The sequence below is a fragment of the Acanthaster planci genome, linkage group LG05 (assembly GCF_054643075.1).
Source record: "Acanthaster planci isolate LZ-2023a linkage group LG05, COTS_SCS, whole genome shotgun sequence".
In the NCBI taxonomy this organism is placed as follows: Eukaryota; Metazoa; Echinodermata; class Asteroidea; order Valvatida; family Acanthasteridae; genus Acanthaster; species Acanthaster planci.
Window position 1 is genome coordinate 3,428,219 of NC_141781.1, and position 14,309 is coordinate 3,442,527.

Sequence of the window (14,309 nt, forward strand, 5' to 3'; positions counted from 1 at the left end):
TAGATGTAATATGCAGTAAGGCCACCCGTCCATCTAAGCCTGGCATTGCTCCACAAATAGTTTGATAACTGGATTACATACTTTAGACTAACCTCCTTGTTTTTCAAACAGTGGGATGATTCCTACATTTACCTCATCATGGAGTACTGTAGTGGAGGGGATATGTCTCATTTTGTCCGGACTAAGCAAGCTTTACCAGAGCAGACAGTCCGGGTCTTTGTCAGACAAATCGGTGAGTTTGTAACAATCTGTAGACAAGAAGGTGTTCGTTATTGTACAGTAAGCATTATCAAGGAACTTTCTCATCGTTACGTCTGTCACATTGCCATTTTGGCAGTAAGAGTTGTTGAGATTTTATACAAGTCGTAAATAAACTAACAAAGCATGGATACCAAACACTTCAAGTATTTTTGCTTTGTTTTCTTTTCTACATAGTGCTCTTTGCAACTCCAAAGCCATTCACATTTTCTGAAAAGTCCAAGGGCCAGTGTTCAACACAACACAAGAACACGCTTTTACCACATTTATACGGTATCATTGTTCTGTGAATGTAATTATTTATGATCCAATGGTTTGAATTATTTCCAGCAAGTGCTCTACACCATCTACAGTTGGAAAACATCACCCACATGGACTTGAAACCACAGAATCTTCTCCTGTCCAACTCCTACGACCCAGTACTCAAGCTAGCAGGTCAGTAAGGGTGACCAAATTTGGTGTCCACAGGGTCTGATAAGCTAGTTTAGTAAAGACCAAGTTGTGAAGTGCTCAAGACATGGCAAGAATACATGTATAAACCCACTAGGGAAACACTGCGAATATGTCAGTAACTTACCAGCCACCACCCCCCCACTGCATTTTCTGTCATGTATAAATTTCAGAGCGACTCTTTTGATTTTAAACTGTGAAATGAAACGATTACAACCATCATGCCTAAAATTTGTTGCAAGTTTTATATTCTTCCCGCAGATTTTGGTTTTGCCTCGTACATGACAGAGGATGTGCGGGCAGATTCTCTGCGAGGCTCACCGCTGTACATGGCTCCGGAGATCATCTGCGAGGGCAGGTACGATGCCAAAGTGGACTTGTGGTCAGTGGGAGTCATCATGTTTGGTAAGTTCATCCAAGTGCACCCCCCCTCCCCCGTTTTGTCGTTGAAGTTTTGACTTTTATGTTGCTGGTTTGATTCGGTTGAGGTGTGTAAGTCAAGTTTTGTTTGACTTGCAAAAGAAATACACAACTTTTTATTACAACTCATACAAATCAGTTCAATGGAAATGTCTGAATGGCCTGGTGCCAACTTTTGAATACCCCAAAGTGTCCATATTTTCTGTTTTAGGACATGGTCCCAACAAACTGGTTGCAAAAGACACGATCGACAATGCCCATATGACACTCGTTTCTGTAATTGATTAAATATTGAGAGGAGTCCAACCTCAAGAGGAACGACGTTGATTGAAAATTGACTGACTGTTGGATCATCCCATGAAAACGCTGACTAATCATTTAATAAGAATTTACATGGTACATGTACTGAATTACAACTGAAATAAAGTATAAAGCCATAATCTTGCCTGCATAAAGGATTAAGCGAATGTTACAAGAAGACCAGAACAGACAGCAAAGACACTCGTGACTGATCGAGACAGCTTTAAGGCAAACAGGACAGAGCAAAAAAAAACCAAGGGAAAGAGTTCCATAATACATCATCTAAGATTTTGTCTGGAATTTGTTATATATTAAGTTCTTTATTCGTGCATTTTGATATGCATTAATGTGACTGTTCAGGATGTATCATTGATGATAAAACACCCATTTTGCTCGGAAGCTTTTTTTCCAAACATTGTTGTACATCAAGTGTAAATTACTTTTCGTGCAGGTTGCGCTGATGTTAGGAAACTGTACTGTGTGCTTTATTGGGCGGCTAATCACTCTCAAAGGTTGTTATTGTTATGTATAGGTTGTGAGGCAGGCATGGTCGCTTGTTAAGTTACATCATTCATAGCATCGTTGGTGTGTCTTCAGCTTCCGCGCGATTGGGAGTTTAAACCTCGTTCCCACCGTCCCGTCTCGCTGTTTGAAACGGCATTCAACGGCCCGGTCGTGTACCGCGCGCGCGGTATATGACTGTACTGTGTACATGTACTGTACGTGTACGCACATGTATATGTACATGTACATTTAGAGTACAGTACTGTACATGTACATGTACATCTACCGTAAAGCACGTACTTGTACATGGAAATGTACATGTACAAGTACACCTGTGCACCGGCCCATGTCGGTCGCAGAGCTCTGAGCGCGATGGAGGCACGTCGCCAGGTTGAGATATAGGCGGGCCTACATTAGCATAATATGTTAATATGCATAAGCCTTGCCGTGCTTCGTGCTACAAAATCCTCTCTAAATTCTGGACTTACAGTGAATTTCGGCATCAGCCCGTGATAATTCGACGTAATATATACTTGTATTGTGTGAATTAATAATCTCTTTTGTTGGCGTTTTTAGTTTGATGTGCATAGTTCTAGAATTCGGGTTTAATTTAGGGAGTCAAAAAAGCACCGTGTTAACTAAGAGGCGGTTGTTGATCAAACTGGACTCGCTCGTATAAATAGTTACTATTCGCTAAAGATTTTATCAACTTAATAAATGTTTGTCAAGCCTGCCAGCGTAGTTCGCGGCAGGTTTCTGATAACTCAGTGATAGAATTGCGTAGACCATTCCGCGTATTGTACATTTGTGTACATTTACATGTTTGTTATGGACTTGTATCTGTGTCTCGCAAATTTGAAGGGTGTATGGCTAGATCGACGGTTGTGATGATCAGTCGAGTGAGCACGTGTGTGTTTTGCATACACGTTCCAAGGGTAAATGATGTGTGCCGTATTGCTTGCAATTCGTGTGCGTCACCGAATAGTGTGTGAATGTGGATATACACTGGACTGCAAAAGAAACTTGCCACTTCTGTCAAAGGCCACACATAAAAAAATTCACTCCATAGAGATAAACAATTTTTGGACACAGGTATGCTGCAATACCCCTTACTAATCACATGCCCAAAAGCAAGTGATTATCTTTATAACAGAATGATGTTTCATGTCTTAATGAAATCAAGCGATTCGAGGCTCACTGAAAAGGTATGATTTGCCATTGTCAACGATCTCTTCTACGGCACAAAATGGTACATGAATGTGAACCAAGGGGTGGTTAAAAAAAATCTAGAACTTTCTAGTGCACAAATCAGTGCAACATTGAGATTCTGTGCCTTGGATGACATCATAGTTCTGCTTATGAAGATGCAAATTCATTAGCATAAAAACCTAAAAAGTATCAAAGTATAGGTTAAAACTGAAAAACAAATTTCAAAATGAGGTTAATTGAAACCCAAAGATGCAATTTCAAGGGTTTTAGTAAAATTTATAAAAACATTTCTATTTCCTGGTTCCTTTAACTTCCAAAAGGGAGAAGATTGTCAGATCGTCACGGGGGTATAAAAGTGCTGGAGTATTTTGCAGGCACATGTACTGTACATGTTCCTGCGTACGTAGTTTGCTGTGGGTCAACAGTTCTAAGTACGGCCATCCCGGACTGAGTCGGGTTTGCTCTATGTGCATTATGTGTAAGACGTGCGATCGAGTCACGTCGCCAGGTTGAGATTCGTGGAGTAAGCGGGCCTTGCTTAGCATAAAAATCATAATATGCATAAAGCTTGCAGCACACCTGAGGTCAGCATCCTATCTAAATTTGGAGGTTGATGTGTATTTTAGCACCAGATCTTGATAAGTCAACATAATATATACATGTACTGTTTGTGTAAATTCAGTGATCCCTTTCCTTGGGACTCATAATTAAATGTGCATAGTTCGAATTAACCTAGTTTGTGTTAGTTCATGGAGCTATGAAAAGGATCTCCATGGTTATAAAGCACCGTGTTTCACCTAGAGACGAGTTTGAATTTGAAGGATGTGTGAATGAAGTTTACATTGGTCTTACCTAAGTGTTGGCGCTCTCGTTATTGCTTGTAACTAATTTTTTTTTGTCAAGGCTGTCCGCGTAGTTCGGCGTAGCCTAAAGGTTTTCTCGCTCTACTGTTGAACTGTCCTGGCGCCAAGTTTGGAGGGATGAACATTATCAAGCACATTGAAACAGCATCGCGCTATGCGTGCCTTGGAATAATAAAACTGGGCGGGGATTTGCTAGTCCAACTTTGTTTGCACTACGATCACAGCAACTCATCTCAGTGCGTCGCAAAAAAAGCACATGAATGTGGAGGTAAGTGACGATTTCTACGCTCAGGCTTCATTGATCTATGAATCGGTATGTCTTTGCTATCAGTACCGTGCGAAACGTTGATCATGTTCATTTTCTCCATACTTCAGTATTATACTCATCTGGTTGTGGTGGTCATTATTGAGTGAAGCCACCCAGTCTAATAAGAGGCATTCTTCCAAAATGGCCATGCGACCATATGTAATTGCACATTTCTGTAATTTCGAAAGACAGATCGATTATGTCAAAGTAATTTTGGTTAACCTGGGTACATGTACATAGTCTGTGGCAGGTTTGTTGTCGAGAAATAATCAGATGGCATGAGATTTCAGAAGTAGTAATGTTACGCTGTGTTCCTAATCACAAGTTGGGGAAGGGCACCTGCTCAGTGATGTGTTGGGGTTAAACCATGGAGGTACTGGCACCCATTTCCATCACTTCATATGCACATTTATATTTATAGACAGTCTTGTAGCATGAATATTTGAAAAAGGGTGAGGTATGTGAATTGAACAATCAATGCATTTTTACAGTGTCAATGAAATTCAGTGCTAAAATCTTTTTTAATAAAAAGTAAAAATATTGAGTGAAAAATCTTAAACAGAATTTTTCTTAATTGTTCCTCTTAAAACAGCATTAGAGTTTGTGCAGTCAAAGAAAACTTTCATTTTGGAAATGAAATGCATTTTTTTTAATCCTACCTTGACGACTCGACTAGGTCGACATCGAAATCGAAATAAAAAACCGCTACTTTGCGTGACCGTGTGTAGCGCACTCGACATACTGTGTCAAAGTGTGTATGATCCATATGCATAAGTGGGCGGATTCTACTTGTCACTTATTAATATGCATAGTAGCAGCGTATAAGCCTTCAAGTCATACGAATTTGGACGTAAATATCGATAATTTGTGCCAGAACGTCGGAGATTAAAGTAGTTGATGTCCGTATTTTATGAAATCTTGACATATCAATTATTATTCTTTAGTTTGATATTCATTAATTTTGCTTTTCAGGATATTTTGTTTAATGATAAAACACTGTATTTACCAGAAAGCGCTTTATTCAAATACTAATTGCCAACCGTGATTTACTGTATGTGTAATTTTGCGTATCGATCGCATGATTTTGGGTAACCTTATCGGGTATTTCGTGGAAGGGTTAAAACATTGTGAAAGATGGTGACAGGTACAAATGTACATGTACATGTGTTTGTGCAATGGGTGCGTTCTAGAAGATTATACCGGGAGAATCTCATCCCTACGGTCTCGCAATTGACACAGCTCTCACGGCCCTTCGTGGATCAGATCAGCTGGGGTTTGCGACGTCATTGTACGAGCAGGCAATCGAGTGGTACGTCGCAAGGTTGAGATTCCTGAAGTGGGCAGATCCTGCATAGCGTACAAATTATAACATGCATGACCTTGCAGCACATCACAGGACAGAAGTCTCTCTACGTTTGGAGGTTTAATATGATTTTGACACCAGATCTTTTATAAGTCTATGTTATGTATATTTGTTTTGTGTGAATTTGAAGTCCCATTTCTTGGCACTGTAGTTTTGTGTTCAGAGTTCGAGCTTCAAGTATAGGTTGGTGCACTAAAAAATACCGTGTGAACTACGAGGCGTTTGATTGAACTGGGGGATCATGTACCGCAAATTTATGCTTGGATCTCGTTTTAGTATCTCGAACTAGATAACGCTCGTTGAACACGTTTAAAAACAAATTTTTGAGAAGCCTGTTGCTGCGTAGTTCGTAATTTTTGAGAAGCCTGTTGCTGCGTAGTTCGTAGCAGGGTCGGGAAGGTAGAACCTAAGTTATGTACAAAACAGGTTGTGCATGGAGGAAAAAAAGTGGCCATCTGCTATTCTGCTATCAAAATAGTAAAAAGTAGATTTTACGTCTTTGTAACATTCAATTTTCGACTATTCCACTTTTCTGCCATCGCAAAAGCACGGCAGAATGAACATTTGATTGTAATGCATTTTTCTACTTTTCTGCTGCAACAAAAGAAAGCAGGTTTACTTTTCCTCTTTTTTCTGGCAGCTGAAAAGCGGCCATCCACTTTTCTGTCCTCAATGGGCCGTGAATGGGGTCATGAACCTGTAGGTTACGACCATTTCCGTTCTGGGGAGTAAAGACGTAGAACTTGAACCAGTACTTAACTATGCTTTCTGGGGACCAATCCCTTCAAGTTACTGCAGTATAAGTGTCTCTCTGAGTCCGAGAAAACAGCATCTCAAAGGAAATATAGTTTTACATCCATCATCCAATAGACATTCAGCTTGCTTGGGAAACATTGGAATCTTTCATGACAAAAGATAGGGTAGACCGTAATTATTGGTTTATACGTCTTCAATCCCCTATAGGAAAGAAAATGGTCATAACCTGAGGTTCACGACCCCTTGCACAGCCCTTGGAAGGCAGAAAAGCAGATGGCAACCCATGAGCTATATTAAGCAGTGTGGCACGCACACTTGAAATGCATTTTGACAAATAAGAAAAACTGTGTGTGTTTACACGCCATCCGGCCTCAATTAGGTAACATGTACATACGTGTACATGTATGCATGCTGTACGTTATCACGCCAGGCATTCCTTGCAGTAGTTAAAATCAATGAGATTTGCCAATGGAAATTATTATGCAGTTCGAACGCTGCATTTCATTTAGGGCACAAAAAGGCACATGAATATAGAAGTACCTGTAAATGATGCTTTCTATGCTTAGGTTTCATTGGTTTGATGTCTTTGCCATTGGTCCTGTGTGAAATGTTCATTTTCTCCGAACTGTGTTATATTTATCTCATCCGGTTATTGTGGTTTTATAAGTAATATTAAGTAAAGCCTCCTTGTCCACTCACAGGTACTCTTCCAATATTTTTATCTGATCGTTTTGGATTGCTGAAGGGGTTTCAGCAGTTTGTGCGACGTCGAACCACGTTGAATGGTGCTTTGGTTACCCTGCGTACATAGTTGACAGCAGGTAATCGTTTTCAAAGGCAGAGATAATCGAATTGCGAGAGATTTCATGAGTGATAATGTTACGTTATGTTCCTAATCAAGTTGACGAAGGGGGCGTGGTCCGAGGTGGGGGTTTAACCATGGAGGTAGTGGCCCCCACATCCATACAGTCTTGTAACACAAATCCTTGGAAAAGAGGGTGGAGTATGCAATTTGCATAATCAAATATCCATTATTTCACAGTGTCAATCAAGTTCAATGTTCAATTCAAGCAAAAATCCTTGAACAGAATTTCTCTACAGTATTCTTGTAAAAGCACCATTAAAACTTTTTGCAGTCGAGCAAAAAATGCAAATTTGAAGTGAAGCAAATCCTCCTTTGTTGAGTTTCCTCTCGAATTTTAATGAAGTACGGTGATACAGAAGATGGCCAGATTGACAGTCTTTGAGAGAGGCATTTTATAAAGGCCATCTTCAGCAGAGTGGTAACGGTAACTCCACTAACTTTTGGCAAGCACATTACAAGTACACACCATTGCATGCTTTGTATGTGCGTAGTGTTTTGGCAAGCAGTATATAGTAAGAAAAGGTAGAGGAAATATTCCCGTTGTGGGTGATGGTCTATCAGTGCACAAATTCTAAGCCTGTTGAGGGACTGTGAATGGATCTGAAGAGGGTTTTATTTTCCTGATGTGATCCTGCCTGTCCATCTTCTGCCATAAACATAAATAAGAAACTTTTGAATGTCTTGTAATTCAGGGCACCAGCCGTAAACATAAATAAGAAACTTTTGAATGTCTTGTAATTCAGGGCACCAGCCGTAAACTTAAATAAGAAACTTTTGAATGTCTTGTAATTCAGGGCACCAGCCGTAAACATAAATAAGAAACTTTTGAATGCCTTGTAATTCAGGGCACCTGAATTGGTAAAAAATCTGAAATACTGTGACCAACAGGAGAAACTGCATGCACGCTTCACTTGTACCGTATAGTTCAAGCTCATGGCACTAGCCTGGATTAGTGAACCGCATGTAACCGTGGTCAACCGACCAGGAAGAGGTAAAATAACAGGTACTTATGGGTCAAGCAATGCCAGGTGGATGTTCATGGAGTGATGTACTGTAAGGAGTTGCTACGTTTGATTCTCCACTGTCTTCATTTGATACAGGTGGAGAAATGAAAACATTTTATTTTCAAGTAATTTCTTTACACACGACCTGTCTCTAGTCATGTCATTGGGATTCAGAAGCATTTTGTTTCCCAAGAGAAAACCTATAGTCTAATATTTTATTTTGTCCGTAATTACATACCCTTAAAATACATGTAAAGAATGTTGCCACCATGCAGAGTAACATGAATGTTTTGAAGGAGGGCGGGGCTTGTGATTTGCATAATAATGAATTATTAATTATCTTGCCTCGCCAGTGAATTTCACTGCCACATTTTATAGACAAAATACATAAAACATCGCGAAAATCAGGAACAGGTTACACCGTTCCATTGTATTCCTACATATCAATGCACCTTTACAGTTTAAGGTATACAGTATAAAAATTCTAGAGGAAATTTTTTAAAATTGAGTTTTGGCATACTTTTCTAATGAAAACTGTGATGGTGCAATTGACCACACTGATAGTACTTGAGAAAAAGGGCTCAAATACTTTGTCATCAGGTGGTTGTCCATGAGACACCAATCAATTTTTGAAGGCCACATCTGAAGCACACACCACTGCATGTTTTGTGTGTCCTGATGGTGTTGGCTAACCTCATCCCAAAGAAAGAGAAGAAACTACCAGTAGCAGTAGGAGTGTGATAGTGTCCTTCATGGGAAGTCCAAGCTGCTGCATACATAATTATTATTTCTTGGAATGGGTAACATGTGGCTGGGTTTATTTTGTGAGATCCTCACCATCAGTACATATGTTGTGGGTGGAGTAGTTCCATATCGTGTAGGTGCTTTAATCAATACAACCGTCTTCTTCAACTAAAATAGCGCGAATGCATATATACATATACCCCTTCAGTAGCGAATGTAGTATCTGCCACAAGTTGAAGTGCACCCTCATCGGCAAAGAATTGTAGACTCAGTGGGGAAGTTTTCCACGCTCGGCACACACGCAATGACCATACATGTACATGTACATTCAATCAGAAAGTGATCCCATGTGCCCACACTTGAGGCTGCACATGCATGTAGTAATGGAGCTAGTTCCTACCACAGGACTGTCTTCAATTGCTGTGTAAAAGCACGCCCCCTATTGTTCCTGCTCTGGACAGATTGTCATGTTCATGTCCTGTAACTGTCCTTATAATGGGCTCCCAAAGGATTTGTACAGACGTTCTCCAATTGAGGAGTGTCACCCGTATATGGACCCAAAAGGATCCATGATTGCTTACAGGTATGGGCACAGAGGGCCTGTTTGTTTCACACAGATCCGGCTCAGGATCAGTGATCCAAGAGCTGGGTCTCCCCGTCCATTATAGACGGGTTTTTTGGTGTCAGTGAACCGGCGACGGATCACTGATTACGATCCGGATCTGTGTAAGACAACAGGCCCAGACTTACCCACATATATATTGGTTCCATAGTCGTGGGGACTGCAATAAACGTATCGTGAAACTTAGATGTTGTGGGGACCAAAAACTGTTATTGGGCTTTCATGGGACTTGTACCTACGTGATTTTTCCAGTGGTGAACCCTTGCCAACATGTGGACCTATTGTTAATAGTTCAATGGCCACAATTTAATGGGACGCAAGCATGCACTCCCAAATGATACCATTTACATATCGTTCTTTTTTCATTCTTCTTTTTTTCTCTCAACAGAGTGTCTCTTTGGCCATGCTCCATTTGCCTCCAAAACGTTCACCGAGTTAGCAGAAAAGATTCGAAGTTCTAAGCCTGTACAGGTAAGTGGAACAAAATGACAGATACAGAGGAGAATGGACAGTGTCAATAAGTCAAACAAGAGATTCTTTCCCTTAAGTAATAAGGCCCACTTGTGAACTGGGAAGAGTTTGTGAATATCTTGGGTCGAGTTTGGGCAACCTATTCTCGACACGGGTTTCTTGTTCTCGCGCTCGAACAGTGGGAACACGATTCAAGAACACTGCTCTCGGAACAGGATCACAAACTACCTCCTCCTCAAGGTATTACTGGAACACAGAAACACTTGTGAGGTTTTGATTTTTGAACAGCTGCAAAAGTAGAGAGATGGCTTCCAAAGCCAGAGACAACAGGGGGTTTTGCGAAATTAACATCGATTATTTTCTGTTACACAAAAAAGAATGTTCCTGTTTAAATAGAAAAAAAATCAGCCTAGTTATCCAAACCTTAACTCTTGAATAACTTACAAGGAGGCCGCCATGTTGCATGTTGCTTGTGATAAACTAGTTGTTTGTTCCCGGCGTTCGAATCAAGCTGTTCGCGAACATATGAGAACAAGCCGCCCGAACTCAGCCATAAAGATTTTTGTGGTAGCTACATGTGAATCACTTTCTAATAGGGGTCTGATTTTTTTATGTAATAATGAGCATGAAAGTCAAATCAATAAATGTGACCCATCACAACTAAATGATCATAAAGTCGCATTCATGTCTCTTCTATTTTGAGGGTTCAAAGTCATATTGAAGTGGAGGTCAATTTCAGGGTTTTGTAATTTTTGGAAAGAGTAAGCCATCTCTTACGTGTATTTAATTCTAAATATTTCAAAGGATCATATATTTAAAAATGTCATTTTCTCAGCAATTTTGACGATAGCATTATTTGTGCCATGTCAGAAATGCTGAAACAGTGTCAGGAACTAAACACAAAGCTGCCAAAATAATGTCACATTGTTAACACATACTTTTACTCTACTTGTTCCATATACACACATATACCTTTGGAAAGCTCTCTTTTTGCTGAATTCAAAATACCAATATCTCAATGTTTGAAAATGCTGACTTTCAACTCATTTTGTTGAAATAGGCACCTATGGGACTTGAGTTGATGAGCTCATGCCTTCTGGTAGTTCACATTGTGTGTGAAAGAAATCCAAAGGGGTCCTTACTGACATGCAATAAATGACCTCACGGCCCGGCACCGGTGATGGGTTTGGTATGGTTGATGTAGTGCAGATATCTTCTTGTATTAGAACTAGGGTAACTACAACTTTCAGGGGACTGAGCATGGTACATTGTATTTGAGGTCAGATTTGAGGAAAACTCCATCTTGTAAATGTTGTTTGGACTGCACGTGACTACAAGGAGGAGAATGTTTTACAAGGGCTTCTTTGCAATATTGTTGCTCTTCTGAAATTATTGGTTAAATGCCAGAATGGAAGAAATGCACGATATTACTGCCAAATTGTTTGATGCAATTAACAGAGAAAGATGTCCATGTCATTAATAGAAGGAAAACGTTAAAGATGTAAGATGTTTACACACTGCAGGATAGGCCTATTTTATAGCAAAACCTGCCTATAATGTGTCAAAATTTTTTTGAAAATTCCCTGGTCCAGATTCCAGACACCATCCCTATATCAGACAGATGCCGAGACCTTCTCCTCAAGCTCCTCCAGAGAGATCCGGCTGACAGGATAGACTTTCCCGACTTCTTTCAGCATTCCTTCATTGATCTAGAGCACATTCCCAGCACCGAGTCACTCAAGAAAGCTGTAAGTGGTCACTCACTTTTGTGGGGTAGCCAAGGCTCAATCACTGAGTGTGAGATTTGAGCATTTGAAGTCACTCCCTCACACGTACATGTAAATTAGCATTGTAACTCAGAAGAAGACAATTTTGTCTCATGCAATTAAACCACATTAATTGCTAGATGTGGACTTCTCACTCCAAGGGTCCATTTTACCTCAAGTGCATGATGTGTGATGCACATGCTCTGTAAATTGGCTGTTTGCCCAAGTGATAGTAACTTTTTGCTGGCACTTGGACACTCTAAAGTCTGGTCCATGTACATGTATGAATCAGCATGCAGGGTGTAGCCTGAGTAAAAGTAAAGATCCAGGTGGCATTTAGTCAGGGGTCCAATCTGTTGTCCAATTCAATGTCGTAAATGGAGGGCAACCTTTTTACCTACAATATTCAGTTGTAAATAGGAAAATAAAAATTGAATGAAACGAAAATCTACTCTGTCTCGACTAAGTTCGTAGCCTGCATCACGGTTATCGCAAGGCAGGACGTTTGCCCCTTCCCTGGAAAAAAGAAATAGAAAAACAAATGGAAAAAATACTTGAAAATGCATGAAATTGACCTCGTTCTACAGTTAGTTTCATTTTGACAGTTTGCTTTGATCAATGTTTTATCCCCCTCCCCAGATTTCCTTTACTTGAAAAGGTGTTGGCTCCCCCCCCCCCGAAAAAATCCCAGTTGACACCTATGGTCTACATGTTTTTCCACACGTCCAACTGGTTTGGAATTGTTCAAGTAATGGATGGAAGAAATTTATCATTTACTGGCAAAATATTGCTAACATACACGGGTAATTCCAGAAATTAGGGGTCCAAAAGTGTGACATTTTTGTGTCCCTGTTACATCTGACCGTTATTATATGACACGGAAATATCACCAGAATTTATTTCAAACTGTTTAACTATTTGGCAGGTAATCTGCATGAATTCATCACTCTTGGAAATTAGAAAAGGTGTTCTGAACTTTCAAAAATCATGTCAGATGTGACTGGGGACACACAAATAAAATGGACCCCCATAATTTCCGGAATTACTCACAGGTGTATAAGTGGCCACTGTACACATCACACAATGCCCAGATGCCAGCGTTACCTTCAGAATGCATGCTTAAGCTACCGGTACTAAACCAACTCACTGTGACACTGGCATCAGAGTTTATACTTCCACCCATGAAAGTCACAGATGTGGTTTTGTTTCATGGTGTGGGTATCCATCCTAGTCATATATCTAGTCCCTTTACTTCATTCTATCTTTGCTTTTCAGAAAGCGTTAGTTATCCAAGCCGTTGAGAAGGATTCATCTGGAGACATCAAAGCTGCCATTCAGCTTTACTGTGAATCCTTACAGTACTTTCTACCTGCCATTCAGTGTAAGCGCCGAAACTGGTCAGAAAAATATTTTCATTTCCTCTTGTTCAGAACATAGTCTTTTCAAAGGCATGAAACTCACTTTAATAGATTACTTTCAAATGCATATCCAGTGAGCCTTTTTAATTGAAAACTTGTTTGCACGAGTAGACTAAATGCACAGTAAGAATCACGCCATACGGCTTTCATGACTATGTTCCTGTTTGTAAGCATGCTGTTACAATTGCACATTTGAAAGAAATACCAGTGAAGACTTAATGCTGTCAGTCGTGCAGTTATCAAACTTAAATATTGGCTATCACAAAATACGTTGATAGCAGTTTAAATCTTCTTTATGTTGAATAAAGAGCCTTAATTGTTTTCAAGAGAATTGTTATGCTAATGCTCTTCTACCCTTGTTTTTACAGTTGAGAAAGACGCACAGAGGAAAGAAGTTCTCCGAGCGAAGGTTTGTCGAACTAGAAATTAATTTCAGTTCAGTCCTTGCCTACTTCATCACATCTCAATCCCATCAAGTCCCATCTTAAACTGCCGCTTAAAGTAAAACCTTTTCTAAGCACTGGCCTCATCAGGCTGATTTTCATCACCACTTTCCTGACAGAATTATCTCTTAATTCTTACCTGGATGCGAAACTAGTCCGTTCCAGGATGATCCTAGAAACTGCCAAATTGCTGGTACCGTTTGATACTCCTGAGTGCAGAGAGGAGAATACAACAAACAGCCAAAAGTTGAATGTGAACCACTGACCCTCCGATCAGGAGCGACAAACCCTCATCATTAGACCACAGTCCCCCTCTCCCATCCAATCTTAGTCCCATCATATTGCGAGGTAGATGTGCGGCCAAATAGAAAGTAACCGTTATCTTTTCTCATAATCTTTCAGGTGCAAGAATACATGGCTCGGGCTGAGGACCTGAAGGAGATGCTGAAACCCAAATCCCAGGCCGTCCCCCGAATGCCAGAGTCTCCTCAAGATGGGCAACAGATTCCAGATGTATTCCTTCTAGGTAACTGCTCCTAACTGACT

The 14,309-nt window shown here is 40.2% G+C and overlaps 1 protein-coding gene across 1 annotated transcript in view; it reads left to right on the forward strand.

Annotated features, from left to right (window-relative positions):
- ulk3 (unc-51 like kinase 3) overlaps positions 1 to 14,309 on the forward strand; it is a 51,121-nt gene that overhangs the window by 1,703 nt on the left and 35,109 nt on the right. The window contains exons 3-10 of the mRNA XM_022241743.2: positions 112 to 232; positions 589 to 693; positions 970 to 1,113; positions 10,054 to 10,136; positions 11,729 to 11,884; positions 13,178 to 13,283; positions 13,689 to 13,729; positions 14,166 to 14,289. Coding sequence (XP_022097435.2) covers positions 112 to 232; positions 589 to 693; positions 970 to 1,113; positions 10,054 to 10,136; positions 11,729 to 11,884; positions 13,178 to 13,283; positions 13,689 to 13,729; positions 14,166 to 14,289 — 880 coding nt within the window. The remainder of the gene's footprint in view (positions 1 to 111; positions 233 to 588; positions 694 to 969; positions 1,114 to 10,053; positions 10,137 to 11,728; positions 11,885 to 13,177; positions 13,284 to 13,688; positions 13,730 to 14,165; positions 14,290 to 14,309) is intronic.